This window comes from Sturnira hondurensis, unplaced genomic scaffold (genome assembly GCF_014824575.4).
Source record: "Sturnira hondurensis isolate 20B ecotype Veracruz unplaced genomic scaffold, ASM1482457v3 Scaffold0022136, whole genome shotgun sequence".
NCBI classification, from domain to species: domain Eukaryota; kingdom Metazoa; phylum Chordata; class Mammalia; order Chiroptera; family Phyllostomidae; genus Sturnira; species Sturnira hondurensis.
Window position 1 is genome coordinate 4,946,499 of NW_028094767.1, and position 22,891 is coordinate 4,969,389.

Below are 22,891 nucleotides of genomic sequence, written 5' to 3' on the forward strand. Positions count from 1 at the left end.
AAGCTTCCTAGGAGTGCCCACATCTCTGCCCTCCTGAGAGCCCCTCTTCACCACGGTCCTCTGAAAGGTTCGCTGTGTTCATACAGCAGCTCTAAAAGCTCCCACTGTATTCCTGCAGCAGCTCGCCTGGGTGTTTCTAGTGAATTTCTCCACATCCTGATTTTTTTTTTCTCAGCAAACTTTACCTTGCTCATTCCTCCTTCAGTGGGACCTTGTTAGCTTTTAGGACACACCCCTGTCTAGGCCTGGGCTTACAGGGCCAGTTTCCCCACCCTTTCCTTCTGCTTTGGCTTAAAGTGTCACCAGATGCCTCTGGTTCACTCTCTTTGCTTTTAGCCCTCACAGGGGCAGGAGGAACCAGGGCTGGGTCCAGAGCTCGTCAGTCCTGGGCTGACAGTGAGGGGGTCTTAGGGGAGCACTGACTCCCCTACAACCCCTTCTTCTTTGGGACTATTGGCAACGAGAGAAAACCGATTGGGAAAATGAAGACCTTCTGGTAAGACCTTGACACTGGAAAGAATGACAGAGAGACAGTGGGGGCTCTGAATATAGGGTATGTATTTTTGGAGAGGTGACAAGATGAAAGGAGGTAAGGGGGGAGGTGAGATGAGAGGAGAGGAGAGAGACAGAGACAGGGACAGGGACAGGGACAGGGACAGGGGAGACAGAGACAGATGAGAAAGTGAGACAAAACAAAAAAACCCAAGCATTCCAGATAGCAGAAAGAGACAGAGAAAGAGGGAGAGACAATCACTGAAAGAGAGAAATGGAGGGGCAGAAAAACTAAGGTAGAGAAACAGTGGGTTAGGTAGAAATGGAGACAGTGAGACAGAAGCAACAACTTAATGATTGGTTTAGAGTAGGGGCTGAATATGCGAGAATTCATTAAATCTTTCAACTAGATTTCAAAGTCAAAATTTAAAAAAAACTATACTGAGATTTGATCACCTACATTAATTTGGTTTTTACCATGTTTAAAAATACTAAAGTAGTCCCCGTATGGAGGGACTCCTATTTGAGTCATTTTTCTTCTCTCTCTTTCAGGAAAATTCCAGTTTTCTTCTCTGTATGCAGTTTTCTGGGACCCTGGACATCTGCGACTGTTGTCAAGCGTCGCCCAAGTAAGGGCCACAGTTTCTATATTTTGAAACATCCCTTGTTCCCAGAAGGCATGAGGCAGGGCTGTAGCTGAGTGATGACTGAGCGAAGCACCCATGGTCCTTCATACCCTCTCTTCAATGCTGCTCTGGCCCCCACTACTTTATGGCTGGTTTTCTGTGGTCAATGCTGGGTGTGAAAAAGAAGTCCCGGTAGTGATCACAGTTGGCAGGAAAGCCAGTCTGTGTGCTTGCGTGCCTAGCACAGTGCCTCCTACCTGGTTCCAAGGGTGATTGCTAATGTTGAAAGGATGGATGGATGGAGAGAAGCCATTAATCCGGAGTAGAGTGGGTTCGTTTGATATCCTGGGATGGCTGAGCCAAAGCTTTGTAGCTGTGAGATGGTTTTTCTGGTCTAGGAAGTCTCTGCCATCAGGTGAATCTCAGCACGGCATAACTACACAGGGTTGTATAGTTATCAGAGGCTTCCTGCGGTGGTGAAAAAAACACTCTTCCTTACAATTTTCCACTTGCGTCAGGAGCAGCCAGTTTCATTCTCGAATTCCTCACCAAATTGAGCATTTAATCCTTTTCATGGTCTTCTTCTCATTACTCTTCCCCATTTTAAGATACTAACAATAGTCTAGTTGGGACCATTATTCAATCTCTTACAATGAATTTATGAAGTTCAATGTGTTCTCTATATTTTATTCAGGATTAGTGAGTCTGAGACACAAGCAGATCTCTCCTCTATTTGACAAAGATTCCTAAGAACACCCCTCTCCAGCAGTGTCATTGAACTGGCTCAAGGCTGGCTCTGGATCCTCTTAGGAATTCTAAAATTTGTTGAGTTAAAGGAATATTTTCTAGCCCAAACCACCAAAAGTTTTTCCAGAGAGGCTCCTGACATGGTGGTATTCAGCATGTTGTACAGCTCGAGTTCCAAAAGGAACAAATTCCTAATTTCCCCAAGAGGAACATTTTCCCAGCACAAATTATCAAAGCACCTTTGTGCCTTGCCTCCCTTCCAGGATGAGTCAAAATGAATGAATTATAATCATAGAGTCATAGAGTTAAAGCCAAATACACCACTTATAAGCGAGATATTTGGGTATGGTATAATATAGTGCTTTACAAAAGTTCTCAGCTCTTATCATTATTGAAATATCCCCCACAATTCCTAAAACAGATGAGGTTGGATGATGTGATCTCTTTTGCAGGGTTTCCTGTCAATGCAATTTCTAATGGTGAAAATGAACTCTGTCCAAAAGTCAGAATTGGCCAAGATGATTTACCAGGCGAGTAGCAGTATATCATATTGAAAATGCATGCTTTCTATAAACTTATTTGGTACATTCTTTTATTTGGGTAGGTTGTGGAAAGGAACAAAACCAATCTCATTGTGCACATTTTATTTTGTGTTCCCTTTTTCTAGGGTTTGACTTGATTTCTCAGTTCCAGGTAGATAAAGCAGCGTCCAGAAGAGCTATCCAAAGGGTAGTGGGATCAACTGCATTGCAAGTGGCTTACAAATTGGGGAATAATGTAGACTTCAGGATTCCAACCAGGTAATATAAATTTTTTAAAAATCTAACTGTATACTTTAAATGCGCTTTAAAAAAATGAAAAGCTATCCAATGTTAGAGAATCTTCTGATGCTCAATGGCTCTTGAATCATAGCTTTATTTAAAGATGAAGGGATTTATTTACCTACCTGTCCTCACTGCCTGAATATGTGAATGCTCTCCATGTTTTCAGGATGTGATTTACTTCTCATTCCAAGGGGAGAAAAACCGCTGAGACTATTATACATTGATTCAGGACATGTTCTTATTACTCTGCTCTCTGTTTTTCTATAATTTGTCTGGTTGTGACTGAAAGGACCCTCTGTGAAAAGTGCCAGAGGTTAAGCATAAATTTCACTAGAAACCACGGTGTGGCCAGGGGACTCACAGTGGTGCTGTTCAAGCCTCCTGGTGCTGAAAGGCAACCACACCTCCAGGGCTTGGCTCCTGGCTGGAACCAAGCAAAAGCAAAGCCAAAACAAAGATAACAGAAACAATGGTAGTGACAATAATCCTGAAAAGCCCTCGGCTGCATTTATGTCTTTCTTTGGAACTATTTTATCCCTTAAATCATTATTACTGAGATGCTTTTGTGTATGTGTAAGTGCTGAGTCACACCATAGTTATAAATGAGCTTTAGGGCCTGCAATGTCATCACCTGATACCTTATTTGTGACTATTATGATTGTATCTTAGGGCACTGCAAAAAAAAAAGAATTAAGATTCCTTTGGTAGATGAATGAGAGAATTAGGGTTTTGATAGAAATTAAGGTGGAAAGGTTAATAATGATTAATTAGTATAGTAAAGAATATTATAGAGACTCTAAATGTTTATAATAATAAAAATTTTGTTAACTTAGAATATTCTGATATAGTACCAGATTGCAGACTGAAATTTACGCTTTGAACGAACTGTATTTTATAAAACAATAATAGTGCACTCTATAAATCCTTTTTGAAAAAGATTTTATTTGTTTATTTTTAGAGAGGGGAAAGGAGGGAGAAAGAGAGGAGAGATGCATCAATGTGTGGTTGCCCCTCACTCACTCCTTACTGGGGACCTGGCCTGCAACCCAGGCATGTGCCCTGACTGGGAATCAAACCAGTGATCTGGTGGTTTGCAGGCCAGCCCTGAGCCACACCACCCAGGGCCACTCTATAAATTCTTTAAAAATGTCCCAATTAACATTAAATCCTGTGGTGCTGACATTATTATCTTTATTTTATGGAGGAGGAAATTGAAGTGAAAAGGCTTACGGTCACAGGGTAGGGAGGTGCTGGGAGGACTGACACGCAGGCAGAAGGACATCAGGGGCTGTGCTTCTACCCACTGTTTGATACTGACCCTGGAAAACCGTTCACATTTGGAAGTACTAAAGGCATAATGACAGCTATTAACTTGTTTTGCTAATATATTTTTTCATGCACAGAAGTGTTAATTGTGTTCTTAAATAAACTTTTAAAACTTTATTTTTAATTTCTTTAATAAAATAATTAATTATCACACAAGACCACCAATGCTGACTTAATTTTCTCTTCTACAGTTTAAGGTACAATCTGTTTGGAGTGTCACTGACTTTTAATTCAGAGACTCACACAGACCCCTATCTCCTCTTTATCTTTTTCGTTGCTCCTCTCTAAGTGCCTAGAGTTATCCCTAAATACTTTTAAACAGGCTGCGGCCAAGAAGTTCTCTATCTTCTTGACTCTCTGCTCCCCACAAACACTAAAAATTCTTATTTTACTGGCAAAGCATATTAAAAGATGAAAAAAAAGAAGAAATGAAAGAAGGAGATAGGAGAAAGACATACACAGAGAAAGAGGGGAGCCAAAGGCCTGAGAGAAATGCAGTTGCAAATAGGCAATGAAGTCCATTCTTGGGCAAGTTACTTAAATGAATATTGTTTCCGTTCCCTCAGTGTCAAGAGTTTCCATGAGAAGTGAGTGTTAACCAATGGAGAGGGGTTGAAGAGAGCCTGGCACACAGTGGTGTTAGTTTGCTGTAAGTAGGGGAGAAGACTGTAGGGGGAGAGTGTATGTAGACAAAAGCCTTTTTCCTTAGTGGAGTCTTTCTTCTATAGTTACCCTCCACGTTCTACTTTTTCAAAAACCAGGGAGCAAGACAGACAGGGCCGGGAATCGCTCTCAGATCAGACTGGGAGTAGACTGCCTTGGTGTAAAGGGAATTTCTATGCGGGGAATATAGGTTCTGAGTGAACAAAAAAGGAATTTGTTAGCAGGATCTTGGCGGAAAGGAGAGGAGAGAGTGGCTCCTGGAACTGATGTGACAGAGTCACAAGTTATCCTCACTTTTCTTTTCAATATTTTTTGAAAGATTATGAGACATATTTTTTTGCTTTTTGTATTCTTTATTCTAGGCATTGTAGTTTCACATTCTTAACTCATACAAACGTGTTATGTTTGCTTGCTTTAACAAATACAGTCCTTATCTTTTCTTTGGGTTAAGGTCATAAACACGTGTTTCAAGGACTAAAGACTTCTTATCATTTATTTAAACCCTCATGGCACTCCTTTTAAGATACTCTGCAGATTGTAACAATGAAATAAATCATTTATAGATCCAGCTTCTTTTAAATTATGTATGCTGTCAAGTTTACTTATCGAAGTGCATAGCATATTTGCAAGAACAGAATCTCAGGTGTTCAAAAAAGACAGTGCAACTGACTCTTCTATAAATCAGATTTGTGAGGAGTTTTAAATGGCCTCAGGCATGTACAAATCCATATATTTTTTATTAATTTGAAACTGGAAGAAATTTTCTCCCTTCATCATATTGACGTACTATATCGTCCTGGTTTAAAATGTTAATAACATGATAATCTTGATTATATTTGTATATATACACACGCACACACAGAAAATATATATATTATTTTAGTGGATATGGAGAGATATAGATGAATATCCTTGGTTTAATAATATACCCATAAATGAAATTTCTTCTAACAACCTCAACCATAACCCCATTTAAAAAAAGTCTTTGGCATTAATAACCAAGTCAGATGTAAATTGGGACATTATATATGTCTTATGGTACTTTCAACATAATCTTTTTGCTCACTTAGCAGGAAAGGTTGGATGAGGCACAAGTTGGGAGTGCACCCTCAGCTAGCTTCCTGACATCTTCACAAAAGGGTCACTTAAGCAAGTTACTGTAACTTCTAAAGTCAAATCAAATATGTTTGCTTTTTTCCTAGGTACTGAAATTTTACTCAGCTTTGCTCAGTACATGTGTAAACAAATAGATAGATAGCAGATTTAAAAAAAAACTTGCAAGGAGATTGCTTTAAGGAAGAGAAGAGGACAAAGCATTACAATTTAGCTCCCTCCTATAAAAACCTCACACCTTAAGTGTAATTATCTTTGATGAAAAAGAAGCCCTGGCTAGTGTGGCTCAGTGGGTTGAATGCTGGCCTGCACACCAAAGGGTTGCTGGTTCAATTCCCAGTCAGGACACATGCCTGGGCTGTGGGCCAGGTCCCCAGTGGGGGACATTTGAGAGGTAACCACACATTGATATTTCTCTCCTTTTTCTCCCTGTTTTCCCTTTTCTCTAAAAATAAATAAATTATAAATTTAAAAACAAAGAAAAATAAATTCTCTAAGCATCTGGTAAAATCCATATTATTAGTTGAAAAGAACATAATTTAAATGAATACTTGTCAAATTTCACCATTGAATAAAACATTTAAAACTTATCTCCAAGCTCCAGAAAGAGGTTAGTTAAATGAAATATAAAAACTTCTATAAGGTTTTATAGTTTTATAGTAGGCAATATATTATGTTGTCATTAATGAATCTTAATTTCTTCCCTGAAAGTTATTCTGGAATATGTATCTTCTGAAAAATTTTAAGTCCAGAGGAAATATGACAGACAGAATAAATATCAAAAGTAAATATCAAAATAGATGTGGTAGATTTCTTATTCTGGAGAAATAGTTCTTTTATATTTTTCTTCTGTAACTTCAAACTGCATCTTTTAAATTACACTTGTTAAAACCTCCTGTACACTTGACAGACATAAAAGATGTTTAGTAAACTGAGAGCTTTGAAATAAGTCAGGTACACATCACCAGTAAGCATTTAAGAATGTGTATTGACAAAGGAATTAACCCAATATTATAAATATAAACCAGTCACTGTAGAAAATAATAGCCAAAAGAAGTACTTGGATGATAGAAAAAACACCCAGAGGAAAAGTTTCACGTTTTTATTATTTTTATAGAATAAAACAATGAAATTTGTTGATATAATTGATGTGTTGCAATAAAGAGTTATATATTTATTGATGCTATTATTATAAGGGATGACGGAGTCTTATAGTTAAAGTCAAAGTAAAGATAGAAAATCTTAGCAAGTTGAGTAATTTCCCTTATTGCTAAACATTCTCAGAAACGAAGAATTTTTTGGTTTAGAAATTCTTGACTCCAACAATATATTTTAATGTAACTGGCAACAACACATAATATACATTCAAGAAATGTATATGTTATTCACTTTGATTTGAACACATTAAATATCTAACTAAGCATTCAGTTAGATATTCATTCTTGCCTTTCTCTTCTTTACTCTTCACAAGAAGGGGACTATGTAACAGGAGTTTGACTTAAAGAAAGGTTAACTGGGACTTTGGGTCCTGGTCCATAACTACTCTCAGAAATGTCAAATTTTATTATTCAGCAAGAACAATGAATTGGCATCTACTTTTCCTAGCATTTCTTTCTTCCTTAATATTTTTTCTATACTTAGAAGGAGGAAGGGAGAAGAATAAAAGCTTCAAGCCCTTAAAAGGTGATGTTTACACTTAATATGTTCTGATTTTGTTGTTAATTTTTGTCCTCAGGTGTTAGCACTTCAGTTTAACAAAAGCAGATCCAGGTAGTTGTTGCAGCTTCAGATCACAGTTGCTACACAGCCTGGAGATGGCTCAGGGGCGCTGCCGGTCTCAAGCTGCTATTTAAAGCCACGAGGTAGCAGTGATACAGACTCAGTTTCGAAATGGAGGGACAACTGGGTTGGAGTAGAGAATTAAGACCTGGTCACCTTCCCCTCGTCACGCATCCGGTGACAAACAACAGCCGCTAATTTACCATCACACTTTGAACTCCCTGGAAAAGAAACATTGCTCAGTGTGAAAGAACTTCTCAAGTTACTGATTTTTTAAAATTTATTTAATTATTGTTCAAGTACAGGTTTCCACCCCCCACTCCCATCCCAGTCCACCCCCCTGTGCTCCCTACCTCCCTCCCATTCTTCCCCCCAACCTTAGTCATTGTCCATGTGTCCTTTATGCTTGTTCCTGTGAATCCTTCCCCTTTTCCCCTGAAATTCTCTCCCCTCTCCCCTCCGGTCCCTGTCAGCCTATCCTTTATATTAGCTCTTGTAAATCCTTTGGGCCTGGTTAGTACTTGGATGGGAGAGTTACTGACTTTCAAAATGCTTGTATGGGTCTGGAATATCTGTGGAGGGGAATGCCCAAGAAATGATGGAAATAACAAATAATCTATGTTACATTACAATAAAAAATTTAAAAGCTGCTTCACTTAAGTGGTCTCGTAAACTGGCAGAGCCGATTTGGATTCCAGACGATCTCTTCTTTCATCTGTAGAACTGATGCCAGGAAGTTCGGAATGTGTTTCTTGGCTGAAATGAAGTTGCCGCACAGTAGCTCTTTTGGCAGCATAAATAGTAACTTTGTTGGGACTGTGCGGCATTGGGAGCTCTCCTTCGCTTTGAGGGAAGGCTCTTTTTAGTGTGTAGTTTAAGGTGGAGCATTAATGTACATGAATAGTTGAGCTTCTGTGAAGGTCTTTACGAACAGTCATGAAAGAACAAGAAGTACATAGTTTTTCACACTGTGGCTTTTCTGTGGATCTGGAATCTAAAGCAGCATGAGGGAGTATGGTAATATGCACGGGTACAGGAAACAAGATTTGTATTTATTGTTTTAAAATTTTCCTCAGGCATTTATATCCCAGTGGACTGCCTGAAGAATACTCCTTTTTAACCACTTTTCGGATGACTGGAAGCACACTTGAAAAGAACTGGAGCATTTGGCAGATTCAGGATTCCTCGGGGAAGGAGGAAGTTGGCGTGAAGATTAACGGCCAAACAAAATCTGTCGCGTTTTCCTACAAGGGACTGGATGGCAGTCTCCAGTCTGCAGTCTTTTCAGATTTGCCCTCCTTGTTCGATTCCCAGTGGCATAAGATCATGATTGGTGTGGAGAGGAGCACAGCTACCCTTTTTGTTGATTGCAACAGGATTGAATCCTTACCTATAGAGCCAAGAGGCCAAATCAGTGTCGATGGCTTTGCTGTGCTGGGAAAACTTGCAGAGAATCCTCAAGTTTCTGTACCAGTAAGTATAAAATCACACTGCGGTAGAGTAAATCAATACCAGACTGCTAAAATGAATACCTCAGAGGTCTTTCATAATCATCTGAACATCTTCAACAATGAATATCATCTTTTTTATTCACTCAGTCACTTATTCAAAAAGCCCTCAGTGCCTATTTTGAGTGTGGGACATATCAGACAGAATGGGGAATCAGAGGAAGTTATGCAGAGATGGCTTCCAGTCTTAGGAGCTTAAAGTCCACTCAGAAGTTGCTCCGTGTCCACCTGCAGCACCCAGAATCCTTCTGAGGGGACTTAAAGAAACTGGTATGGGTGTGGTACATACTGTACACAAGTAATTAATGAGAAGATTCAAAATAAGGTTAACATGAATGGTGGATTTAGTTAGTCAAGAATTCCATGCTTTTTGGAATCAATGGACCTTAAAATAGAAGGATTTGAATTGTCAAAAGAAGAGAAAGTGTATTCTAGCTGAGGGAAAGATCATTCAAGGAGAAGGAAGCAGAGAATAAGTAGGCCACATTCACAAATCTGAAGACTGGTTGCTTTGGATGAAATGCATTAGTGAAAATGTGAGTGTGTGTGTGTGTGTGTGTGAGGGAGATGAGGGATATTAACTGCAGAGTGTGGAAGATGAGGTTAGGAAGTCGTATGATGTCTGATAAGCAAGAATGAAATTTGTATAGGAGGCAAAATATTTGTTTATTTAGAAGTAGGTCTTGCCTGGAGTATCATAAAAGTAAAGGATTTTAAAGCCCTGTTTATGATTTTACTATAGAGATCCATGGATATAAAGGTAAGAAATAATATAACACATAATTGTATCGAATTTCAATGAACAATTTTTTTAAAACAGGTTTTATTTATTTATAGAGATAGAAGAAGGGAGGAAGAGAGAGAGGGAGAGAAATATGTGTATGAAAAGAACATCATTGGTTGCATCTTGCATGCACCCCAACTGGGGACCAAGCTGCAACTCCAGGCACGTGCTCTGACTGGGAATTGAACCAGTGACTTTTCACTTTGTGGGATGATGCTCAACCAACTGAGCCATGCTAGTCAGAGCAATGAACAATTCTTTAAAAGGATATTTTATAGTATTGTGACAGGAATTTTAAAAACATATCTTAGAAGACAAGTGTTCTTTTGGGGGAAACTAAAAAATTTGCAGCTCAATAAATATCCATGCCAATCTCTTTCTCTCTCTCTCCCTCTCTCCCCTCCCCCCTCTTTTTTTTCTCTCTCTCTCCACCCCCCTTTCTCTGTCTGTCTTTCTTTCTCTGTCTCTCTCTCAGGGCTGTTAAATTCTAGTCACCAAACTCATACTGTAGAGTGTAGCAAGGGTGATACAATGATTTTGAATTGTTTCTGTGCCCTTCTCTAAAGGGGAAAAAAGGTTATCTGGCATCTCAGTAATGGAATAGTTCAATTACTTCTTTCCAAGGAAAAAATTGTGATTGGTGTGAAGGGCAGTGTGAAATTTCTATATTCTGTGATGTTCAGGAAACAATTTGTAACTGCCACATCACTGCTCTGGCTTGTAGGCACTTGAGAAAGTGTATCTTCAGCAAATAAGTTATCACACCTCAAGTGGCTGGGTCAGGAAGCCAATGGGACCACTCTTGTGCCATCTTGAATTTTTTGCAGTAAAATCTTTGCAGTGGCGCTGAGTGGTTTTCAGACATCATTGAACTTCTGCAATATTTGTGTCATTTTGAACCATGGAAGAAGGAAAAATGACCTAAGAATACCCCCTCACTGTGCTGTTTATCAGTCAAGTACTTCTAGGATTGACTTATTGATTCGTGGGCCTTGAACAACGTTACAAGTCATTGTAAGCTGAATCTGTGATGCTAGCCTGCTATTAAATCGTCTGATTACCAGAGCAGTAAAGTCACAATGTTACTTTGTTATATTACAGTCTAGCCAGTGATATTACAGCTGACTTCAGGTTTTCTGACAAGTCTGGTCTCACATCACAGTGGAGACCAGTTAGGACCAGTCGACTTCTACTCTATTCCTCCAAGTGCAGGAATGCAGCAAAGAACCTGGAAGCTGATGTTACATTCTGCTGCAGGTCCATCAAGGAGTTTTTCAGTCAGTGCAGTGTAGCCAGTGTTAAAAGTACAGGAAAGCAGCCTGAACAACTTTTTTCTTTTACACTGAATTCTGACCCTTCACAAGGTGACACAAGAGACCTGGTATATTAAGGATACTTAAAAATTCCATATTTGATGATATGGTGGTGGTGATGGTAGTGATTGTAGTGATAATAACTCAGATAGATCAAGGACATAAGCCAAAACATTTTTACTTACATCCAAGGACTGACAGTTTATAATGTCAAACTCAAACTTGTCCCCAAAATATATTCCTCAACTTTCACCCTATGTAAGAAAAAGTAGAAAACTCTATGTAAGAAAAGCCCACTTATGCTTAAAAAAAAACAGTTTAATATCCTTAACTTGCCAATGTAACGCTCTCAAAGTTCTTTCATTCCCATTAGCTTATTTGATCCTTGCAATAGTGTTAAGTGAACCAGCGTAGATAGGATCATCCCCATTTCCCAGCTGAGGAAGTAAATCTCAAGCAGGTTTCTTGGCTTGTAAGAAACAGTGTTAGCTATACCATTTCTAATCTACCTTATTTTCTGCTATGCCAACTAACTTCCCCCTGCTAAAAAATAAAAATGTGTAACTTTCCCTATAAAACATCTCATTGGTTTTACACTTGTGATTTGTAAAATCACAAGAATTTTCACTAAAATTTTCAGAATTTACTTTGCAGGATAAACATTAAAAAAGGAGGTTGCACAGTATAAAGCATGTCCTCAGACATTAATCCTTCTTGTTTATTTACTTAGGAAATGCCCTAATGTGCTTATACACTGGGTATACATAGTTTATACTGGTATGAATTAACCACAGCTTCTATATTCTTCAGTCTACAGAGGCTGAGGGTTTGAGGTAGTGAACAACAATAACACAGGAAGGTCCATGACGGTGAGTGGAGGCACATGGACGAAGCTCCCCTCTCAGATCAGAGCAGGGAGGGGTGAGAGTGGAATTGAAGGACGGTTTCTGAAGGAGGTGATGTCAAAGAGGAAACCTGGGAAGGGTAAGAGTTCTTCAGGAGAAGATAAGGTCCAGTATTCTAGGCAAGGGGACTCTCATTTGGGAACTGCATGTTTCGTAACTCTTCCCTTTTAAACTTTCTTACCCCACACTGCCCACCACGTTTCTAGACTAATAGTCAAATACCCTTACCAGTGCCCAGACAAAGCCCAAGTGCCCATAAGTTGTCCCTATGCTCTGTTCTTATTTCATGTTTTATGATCTCACCAATTTGGCTGAAACTGAAATTGTTGACGATGACTGAAGACTAAGTGACTTCATGTCCCTTGGAAGAGTTGAGAGTGATGCGCAGTGGTGTTCACAGTTCTTCGAGGTAGAAGAAGTGTACCGTCAGGGCACCCTTCTCTCAGTTTGAGGACAGCAAATGTTCAAGATGACTATGTGAGGAATTTTAAATGAAAATGAAATTTGCCAATGGCATGAAAACAACAAGGAATAGTTGTTTCAATTTAGTTGTTTCAATAGTTGTTTCAATAGTTGTTCAATTTTTCTTCTTGAAATTGGAGGATCAACAATTGCTTTTTTTTAGTAAGTAAATCAAAAGCAAACACCCCTTTTAAAGGTATTTACAGATGTCAAGAGGTAGTCATAGAAACTGCTTACTTTTTTAAAAAGGTAGTGAAAACAACATTTGATGGAGCATCAATGCCAAACGACTCATTTACATCGTCCTTGTTTGTGATTTCCCCCTTTCTAGTCTATCTTTTGTCTCTTTCCCTTCCTAAATTGGAAAAGGAAACCNATGAAATTTGCCAATGGGATGAAAACAACAAGGAATAGTATACTTTTCAATTTTTCTTCTTGAAATTGGAGGATCAACAATTGCTTTTTTTTAGTAAGTAAATCAAAAGCAAACACCCCTTTTAAAGGTATTTACAGATGTCAAGAGGTAGTCATAGAAACTGCTTACTTTTTTAAAAAGGTAGTGAAAACAACATTTGATGGAGCATCAATGCCAAACGACTCATTTACATCGTCCTTGTTTGTGATTTCCCCCTTTCTAGTCTATCTTTTGTCTCTTTCCCTTCCTAAATTGGAAAAGGAAACCAATTTCAGGAGGCTTTTGTAAGGCTTCCAATATAGCTACTCACGTGATCTACAGCTCAAACATTCTCATCGCTCATGCTTATTTAGTGGCCTCCAAGCATTTTACATTTTCTCCCAATGTACTGCTGTCATACATTGTTAGTTTGATTTTAAAGCAATAAATCCCATATTTGCTATCCTCCTTTGTATTCATATTTTAGGATGGTGCCATTTATCCCACTGCAAAGCTCAGTTTCCTGGCAGCATATCATAAAAACATGCTATTTTATGACAGGTTCTTTATTGTTTGCTGTCAGCATGATTGCCTAGGAGAGTTATTTTGTACAGCTCTATTAGAAAACAAAGTTAGCCTTTTTCCCTTTTGAGGGATGTGCACTAGGGGCTTGTTTGAGGGAGGATAAAAGTTTATGTGGCTTTGCAAATATATCATTCAAACCCTTTTCTTTTTCCTTATGTGTAGTCCAAACAAAATAAGGTGGAACATAATTAATCAGACAGATAAAATGCTTTCAAAAGTATATTTCAGCCCTGGTTTGGTATGACTCAGTGGTTTGAGCACTGGCTTGTGAACCAAAGGGTAGCCAGTTCGATTCCCAGTCAGGACACATGCCTGGGTTGCAGGACAGATCCCCAGTAGGGGGCAGATGAGAGGCAGCTCAATGTTTCTATTGCACATCCATGTTTCTCTTTCCACATTGATGTTTCTCTCCCTCTCTTTCTCCTTCCCATCCTTCTCTCTCAGAATAAGGAAATGAAATCTAAAAAAAGGAAGTATATTTGAAATGTCATTGTATGTTATATTTATTAAATTTAGAGAAAATATGAAAGTAAACAGAAAGAACCAGAAAAACTGTTGGTGGAAGAGCTACCCATTCTTTTCTTTACTCCTTAGAATTAAACAATACCAACCTCCAAATGTAAAAACAGTGTGTCATAGATATAGGAGAATCATGATGAGGTTGTGATTAATATTATTTCTGGTATTTAAGAAATATTATAGAAAAGTAAAGTTTTTAGTGATTTAGTAAATATATAATATCTACTGTGCATATATCTAAACTAGTAAGTTGGTTTGTGAAATTGTTTTTGACAAGTACATTTTTAACAAATACTCTTTCACTTGGAAGTAAGAAATACGAAAGAAATGGTAATGTTATCTGAACATATTCATAGGAAGCAACTTTTAAAACACTTTGGTATGACTCGATTAGAATACTTTTGAATGCTGACTGTCAAAACAACTTTTTTGGAGACAAAACCGAACATGCTGCGTTGTAGACCACGCTAACGTTAGCCAAATTTTCCGCTAGGGGGCAATGAAAGGAGAACACACAGAAAAAGAGATACCAACACAGGGGAAGCCATGACTGGGGAAGGGGCTACAGACAACTACAATACAGTAAAAAAGATGGTCAAACTTGTTTTTAATGGGAAAGCTGAGAACAGTAAACTTTTTATGGGCCTCAGCTGTGCCCATACTGTTGCAATTTTAAGGAATCAGGGCTATTAGTTTTTCTATTTCTATTAAAATGTGTATGGGCTAAGGGCATAACGAAATCTTTGTTATGTGGACTGGGAGGCTGTAAGGCAAGAGTGGTGGCTCTCCCTCTCCTCATGGCCATTTCTGCATGGTTAGTGGTTCCGGCTACAGCATGGTGTCAACAGAGCCCCGGCCTCTCAAAGCTGGAGGAGACTGAGTGTGTCCAGTCCAAACCTCCCAGTTTTCAGGTGAAGAATCTATGCAGCTTCTGAACAGAAACTGAAGCCCAGGCAGGGGAGGGAGCTGCCCTTCAACTTGTAATTAAACCAGAAGAAAAATAATATTAGTTCTTTCTTCACTATATTTTTATCCACCTCTATGCATTTATTAATATTAAACAACTGTTTATTAAATATTTTATGTTCTGTTGAATAGATTTCTTTCCTTGGATATTTTCAGTCTTACAAACTATAAACTCCCTGTGGGGAAGAGAGTATCCCTGGTTTCCCCAGAACATTTCCTTTGTTTCTGGCCTCTTTTGGGCCTTAAAAGATGTTTCCTGAAGGACTAAATGAAAATATTTGTCAGACATGTTTTGTCAGTGTGCCTTCAAACAGAAGTCAGAGACAGAAGTTAAAGCTTGAATGAAGCTTACACTCATTCTGGGAAGAGCGGATGGATACAAATGAATAAATGAGTCAATGTATAGCATGCCAGATGGTCAGAAACGCTATGGAGAAAAATGAAGCAGGAAATTGTGCCTGGAGAGACCTCATTGAGAAAAAAAAAATAGCAGATACCTGAAAGGGTTAAAGGAATTAGCATATGGATATCTGGGAAAGGAAGATTCCAGAAAGATAGAACATGGAATGAAAAGAGACTGGTATGGGTGTTGTCTGCTGTGTTTGCGGACAGCATGCAGACCACTGTGGCTGGAACGAGACTGAGAATGTAGGCAATGAGGTCACTTGATGTAGTAAGGAGGGGAACGTTGTGTTAGCATTTTAGATCTCCTGCTGTGTAACATGAGTAGCTTTCGAATGTTTTTGTTTTTAATTTTCAACTTTTGTTTAATTCTTGTTCAAGTACAATTTTCTGTCTTATATTCCCTAGAATGGTTTTGGATAGTCAACATGTTTGTACTTTTAAAAAGCATCTTTTTTGGTTGTTGTTTGCCAATACACAGTAGGGGAAGAGAAGTACAGAACATTCAGGCCTCTTAAGAGGAGGCCTTAAGAGGCTACTACAGAAATTCAGACAATGGTGGTCTTGGTTTGGAAGAGTGTGGTAGTGGTGGACATGGTGCACAGTGGCCAGATGCTGATGTGTTTTGAGGGTAGAGAAAACAGGATTTGCAGTGTAAGAAAGAAAGCAGAATCAAGGATGACACCAATAATTTTGGCATGATTAAATTACAAATACAGAGCTTTCATTTACTGAGATGGGAGACTGTGGCAACAGCAGGTATCCGTGAGAACATTAGAAGTTAGTTTGGAACTCTAAATTGATCATTATTTTAGACAACTAAGCGAAAATACTGAACAGGCAGTTTCATATGTTCTTCTGGATCCTGAGAGACAGGTCCAACTGGGAAAAGAACTCTGGGAGTTGTCAACCTGCATAAGGTATCTCAAGCTTTGTGACAAGGTGAATTTCTAAGCCATGAATGTGATAGTGAAGTCCTAGAAGTGAACCCTAAAACAACCAACACTGAGAGGTTGCTGAAATGAGAAAAATGCAGCCAAAGAAACTAAGAAGAGCACCCTGTGATGCAGGAGAGAATGAGCAGGTTGTGGTACACCCAATGTCAAAAGAAAATAGTATTTCAAAGAGGATGGAATGGTCAACCCACTCAGCTGCTGTAGATGGATCCAATAAGATGAGGACTGGGAGCTGATCACTGAATTTAGAAACCAGTGCTGTTGAGCTCCCATTGGAATATTGGGAGGAAAAGCCAAGTTCAAGAGCAAATGAAAGGGAAAGGAATTGGAGTCAATGGATATAGAACAATCTTCTGTGTTTTATAGGAATGGGAGCCAAAAACAGGATGGCAGCTGAGGGGGGGTGTGACATGAGGGGAGGGTTCTTTTATTTTTAAGTGGGCAGGATGCCTCACCAAAGTTTGGAGGATAACAGTTTTTGAGGCTCTGCTACAGTAGCCTCCTTCTGCCTGAAAGGATCGGGCTCTTATTACCACATGAATCTCCTTAAGCGTCCTTTTAAATTAGGCCACTTTCCCCTACCCCTTTCTCTGTTGCAGACAGATATTGATAGACGCCTAATAATTAGCTACAAAGTAATATTAAAATAGCTTAGAATTCAGGGGGAAAAATATATCTAGTCTTTGTGCCAGCGAATCTGGTCTCTTCTCCACCCCATTTTCCACCCTTGTGTCTTGTTATTGTCCCCTTCTCTGTGTGAACTCTGTTATCCTCCTCGTCTCTACTCAGGAAAATCTCAATTACTTCAGGGCCTTTCTCACATATGACATGTTATATAATGCCCTTGTTGGTGACCTTAGCCATATCACATGTGAACTACAATACCATATATTGTCAAAAGCATTTTGACAATAATACCCTATAGACTAGATATTTTTGTGTCTTCTACAGTATTGACATCAAAGACATGAATGCATCATATAAAGATATGCTGAATGAGAAATGAATCAATTACTACCTACCAGGTCTGCTACCTTCAAGTCCACTGTTCTCTTTCCTTTCCTCATTCTGTTTCTGCCGTTGGTATGTATGACTCAGATGGTTGTCACCTACTTGTATTTAACTACAATTCCTAACACTGTGTCTGGAACTGCAGGGCCTAGTCTACGTAGAGTTGGGGAAAGTTCTCATTTCGAGGCAGCTGAGAGCCTCTTGCTCAGCATCCAGGAAGCTTCACTGGGAGAAGGTCCCATAGGGTGGTAGAAACCAACATTTTGTCATAAACTGAATAGAAGAATGAGATGTAAGAATTCACCTATTTCTTTGAATATTTACTGTTACTGAATAAACAGAGGCTCAGTGAAACATCTCTCCAGTTAAAAAGAATCTTTAAAGAGGTAGTTTTTAGGTATTTTGTAGTTATGAAATTTAATCAAAATTCAATTTGTAAAATATCAAGCCTTTTGTCATTCTCATTAATATTAGGCCAAGTTCCACAGTTTGTCAATAGAATTTTCTCTCAGGAAAAAAAGATAGTGTTCTGCTTTTAGTTTTTGTTTAGTTCTTATGAAGGGCTTCAACACCTTACTAATTTTTCTCAACAACCTAGCAAAATAGGTAGAAATCACTAGTCTTATTAAAAGAGTAGAGAGTTGGGGCCAAAGTTACTTGATTTAATGAGTTTTCAGCTGGACGCTACTTTAGCTTAGGGGCTGGAATTACACCTCAGTTTCCTAAAGACAATAAGTGGATAACGCCAAGCAGGGCATATGTGAGGCACTTTACACTCAGACAAATCACGTCTCCCTGAGACGATGGTGAAGTATTTCATGTTGAGAAGGATGGACCGTGCTAGGGCATTGGTGTTGTGTTGAATGGATTTTTTTCTAACTTTTTATTTCTTTGCTTGGGTTTTTCTCCATCTTAAAAACTGTAAACTCCTTGAGAGAATATCCCTGGTTTCCCCAGAATGTTTCCTTTGTGCCTGGGCTGTACTGGGGCTTAAAAGATGTTTCCTGAAGGACTAAATGAAAATATTTGTCAGACATGTTTTGTCAGTGTGCATCCAAAGAGATAAATGATTCCAGGTATGAAAATGAGAAATGTGTGGAAATTAACATTTTAGATGTATAATGGAAGCGACTTTTACCAAGGAATGCTGCCAATCTTCCTGCAAAATAATTAACATGCAAATTGGAATTCATATTGCATGCTAAAAAATGGTTGTTGTGTAGATGATTATTAGTAGGTAGGTGGTGTTTATGTGGATGCACAGATGTGTTCAGAAACTTCTGATCCATGTCAGACTCTGAACAACCCAGCCTGTATTCACAAATGAATTACATTTCATTCCCCCATTATTCTGTGCCACAATTGAATCTCACATATTTGAACAGGTGTGCCAATTTATCCAGAGAGAATTACATTTTTGAGAAAACAGCTTAATGAATCACTTTGCATTTGCAATAAAATAATTAAAGTTTCTCTAGGTGATTAAGATATAAATTATATTTTGAGAATTAAAATATTACACACATGCAGAATCCATTCCTAGTTTGACATATCAATTCACAAAGGACTCAGTGAATAAAATTACATGTGATCTCTCTTATTTTGAGAGTTAGGCAGTGGGAAGATATCTTTTCTCATTCTGGTAGTATTTTTACCTGGGCATGGAAAAATTATCATTGTATTTCCTACATGATATTTTATTATACACATTAATATATAACTATATCTATATAGTTATATAACTATATATAACTATATCTATAGTTATATAACTATATATAACTATATCTATATAGTTAACTATATAGTTAACTATCTATATAGTTAACTATATAGATAACTCTATCTATATCTATATCTATATCTATATAACTATATCTATATAACATATAGATATAGCTGTCAGTTTGGAGAAACAGGAGAAATTTTGCTTCTGGGAAGCAAAGGGAAAGGTTTAAATTCCTATGGAAGTTTCTTAGTCTAGTTCTGAAGTTTTCTAGCAGATGTTGGAAACTAGCTTACATGGTTCTAATTTCTAGACAGTTCTCCATTTCCACTCGTCTCCAGTACAAATATTCAACCACCATATGCCATGGTTACCTCTGTACAAAGTTATAACTCACTCTGTGTTATTTTGCAGGGGTAGAGTGAGTGGGGTAGTAGAGACAGCTCTTGTTTAGAGTTGAGAGCATTTGGAACGCTAGCTTCGCCTTCTACTAGCTGTGTGACCTATGGAGATGATTTTAAATTCTCTGCTCCACTTTACCACATGTGATCTGCTTCAAAGGGTCATTTGAGGCACTGCCAGGTATTTAGTATTCATTGAGGAAAAGGTTGTTCCATTCTTACTTTTATCTCACTTTCAAAATCCCCACTGCAATTTAGGACAAACCAGAATAAAATCTCTCTCTGCTTGAGAGAAGCAAACAAAAGTACTCTAATAAAAAAAATGTCTGATTAAAGTAATTCCCATGCCTGCAAGGCATTGTGTGGTTTGGAAAGCAGTTCTTTTGAGGGATGTCAGTGTACTATTGTTATATAATTCATACCAGGAAGACACAGATAATTTTCATACAATTCACAAATAAATTTCCTTCTTGATTTAGCTGCTCATTTTCTTTGCATCCCACTTAACTTATCCTTCCAGATATCCATATTTGCTGGAGAAAAGGCACGGTAAGGTCGAGAAGAATGGAGAAAGAATGATGGAAAAGAGAAGACCTCTAGGACAGTTAGAATCATGTGAGAAGAGGCACCAATGCAGGACTGTGAAAGCTTAATGCCTATTTTCACCTTTTATAAAATAGAAAACTTCCTTTCTCTTTACTTTCCCTTTATTGTGGATAGGAGGGAATGACTTTGTTCTGCATTGTCTCCATTTTGATCTTCTGTCCAGTAACTTCAACTCTGGATGTTTCCATAATTTAATTCTAGATCCAGCAGATCTAGAGTCCATTTGGCAGGTGGGATAGAGTGTAATTCACCAGTGGAGGAAAAAAGGAGGAGATAATATTTAGATTTGGGACCTGGATACTTAACCAGACACTCACATAATGCCTAAAAAATCAACTGACCAAGAAATATGGATCTAACTTGAAATGTCTAGCAAGGAACTCCCTCAGTTTAAGAGGGGCCATCAAGACACACAATGGCAGGCTGCCTGTAGGGTGCGTCTGTTTTTTTAACCTGTCTCCTGAGGCTTTCAGATTCAGATCTGGCCACTCTTCCTTTGTCTTGCTTCTCTTTTTGTTTCTCTCTTCTTACTCCCTTAGCACCTGCTAAAATATAGGAAATTGTCAGGGCATATTTGGATTTCAAGGATTTAAAATTTTTATACCTCTGCATACAAATTTAAATATTTTTATCATCTTGTCATTCCCCCCCCCCCCCACGAGTCTTTGATTTCCCTCTCATTCCCATCATTTCTGGTCCTTCCATTTTAAGCTGTGGCCACTCCGCGAAGAATATCTTCTCTAGAATGCATATTTCTTCCAGGGCCAGACTTTCTTTCCTTTGTATTATTCCTGGATGTGGCCACCTATTTGGTTGCCTGTCCTTAACATTCTTGCATGTGAACTCTTAGCACATTTATTCTCTGTGGAGTCTAGTAGGCCTGGCTTCCCTCCCATTCAGACTCTGAAACTTACTGACTCGAAAGGAGGACAGTTATGAGGACAGTTTCTTGTTCTCTCCAGCCTCATGTGAACAGAATCTACCTTTGGGGGTTGTGGTGAAGACAGAAACAGAAAATCAGTGCCAGTGATCTGTTTCCTGCCTAGGATATGCTGGAGTGATGCAGAGCAAACCAAATCTGCACCCAATGATCAGAGAAACCTGGGCAGGGCTTCCCACCCATTTCCAGTGGAAATTTATATTCACAGAATGATGAATGTCCTGGTCCAATGAGATCAACAAGTTCAAGTTCATTTCTAGTCACTTGGCAATCGGCCCACACTTACCAACTTCTCTCTCTCTCTCTTCAATGACCCATTCTGTCTTCCTAAAGAACCTGAACTGACTGTCTGCTGTCTTTGTCCAGTTTGAACTTCAGTGGATGCTGATCCATTGTGACCCACTTCGACCAAGCAGAGAAACTTGCCATGAGCTGCCACCAAGGATAACGGTGAGTCCCCTTGACCACTGGCGAAGGCCACTTCCACCCGGCTGATTCCTCTCCATTCTGCCTCCCCAATCTATTTCTCAAAAGGTCTGAGCTTTGCTGTAGGGGTCAGATAGATATTAAGGAAGCACAGGTCCCACCTAAAACCTGGAGAGTAGGATTCTTCCCCACCTGCATCCTGCCAGGGGTGCCAGTTCTAGCTCTGGTGGCTTACTCTTTTCCAAACATCTTTCCAAGAACGCTGTTGGTCTGCTCGCCGCCGTCTGTGGTGTACAGGACACCTAAGGAGGCTCCGAGGACAGCCAGAGGCAGCCGAGGGACGTGTGGGCGGAGGCAGAGCTCTCTGGCCTCGCCCGTGCGGAGCTGCGAAAGGGTTAAGGGGGACTGTTGTCATTTTATCCGTCCTACCGGCCCCGCTAGCTTTCCTCCAATCCCCAGGACCCTCTCCAGGGCCATTCAAAAACAAGAGGAACGTACGCTTCCCCACTGGGGCACCTTTGCAACTACTGATCCCGGGGGCACTTTTTTGCGGGAAAGAAGTGCCGCTTGATGTGCGTGGTGGGTCCAGAAGCCTAGCGGGGCGGCGGGAGGCAGAGTCGGTCTCAAGGACTAGCAGAGGGTGGGGGCATGGCCTGGACAGCTCGGACGCACGGCTTCCTAGGGCTGCAACTGCTGCTGTCAGGACTCTGCTTGTGCGCGGCTCAAGTAAGTTGTGGGAGAGTTTGGGGCAGGGGTGGAGGCGCCATCTCACTTTCTCCCTACCTTTTTCTTCACTAGCCCAGCCAACTTTTCGACCAGGTACGCTGGGGGTCAAAAATGCTTGCATTTTTTCCAGCGCTCATAGGGAAAGGTGGGGTGCAGCCGTCGCAGGAGCAGTGGGGAAAGCTCGGAGCATCCCCAGGGCTCTGAGGCGGCTCGCTACCTCCATCCAGCCCGCAGCACCTGCAGTGAGTACCTGGAGAGTCGGGGACCCCATATAACCCATCGGCCTGGGAAAGGACACCTCTCCCCACGTGGGACCTAACACTGCAGACTTAGACACTGAAGGCCATCGTTGTCTGGAGTCCAGGGTTTAATTCTGGCTTGGATTCATCTTACCTCCCTTCCCCCTCTCCTGGTCACAGTCAGAGGCAGGCTGGAGAAGGCGGGATTTCAGGATATAGGCCCTAAAGCTCCCTCTCCCGTTCCTCCAGCCCGCGGTGGCAGCGTGAAACCGTGCGTCCTGCTAGTGGTCCCCGCAGCTCGGGGATTGGCACTGGCAGCCTTGGCTCCCTTCAAAATTTCAGCAACTTCCCAAACGCTCCAGTGTCGCCTCCCTCCCGCGCGGGAGAGGACACGGCGGGGCGGGTGAGCCCAGCAGAGGTTTGAGGTTTCACATACAAAGACCCCATTGTAA

At 39.8% G+C, this 22,891-nt stretch overlaps 1 protein-coding gene across 2 annotated transcripts in view; it reads left to right on the forward strand.

The window, feature by feature from the left end:
- The first annotated feature begins 482 nt into the window (after window positions 1-482).
- The window catches only part of COL9A1 (collagen type IX alpha 1 chain), an 88,836-nt gene continuing 66,427 nt past the window's right edge, over window positions 483-22,891 (forward strand). The window contains exons 1-7 of one of the 2 annotated variants that reach the window (XM_037034332.1): window positions 483-496; window positions 1,045-1,121; window positions 2,318-2,395; window positions 2,533-2,665; window positions 8,647-9,043; window positions 21,415-21,498; window positions 22,273-22,293. In XM_037034332.1, the coding sequence (XP_036890227.1) occupies window positions 483-496; window positions 1,045-1,121; window positions 2,318-2,395; window positions 2,533-2,665; window positions 8,647-9,043; window positions 21,415-21,498; window positions 22,273-22,293 (804 nt within the window). Of the gene's footprint in view, window positions 497-1,044; window positions 1,122-2,317; window positions 2,396-2,532; window positions 2,666-8,646; window positions 9,044-21,414; window positions 21,499-21,687; window positions 22,201-22,272; window positions 22,294-22,891 lie in introns of those variants that run through there. The other variant, XM_037034333.1, reaches the window with a different exon arrangement.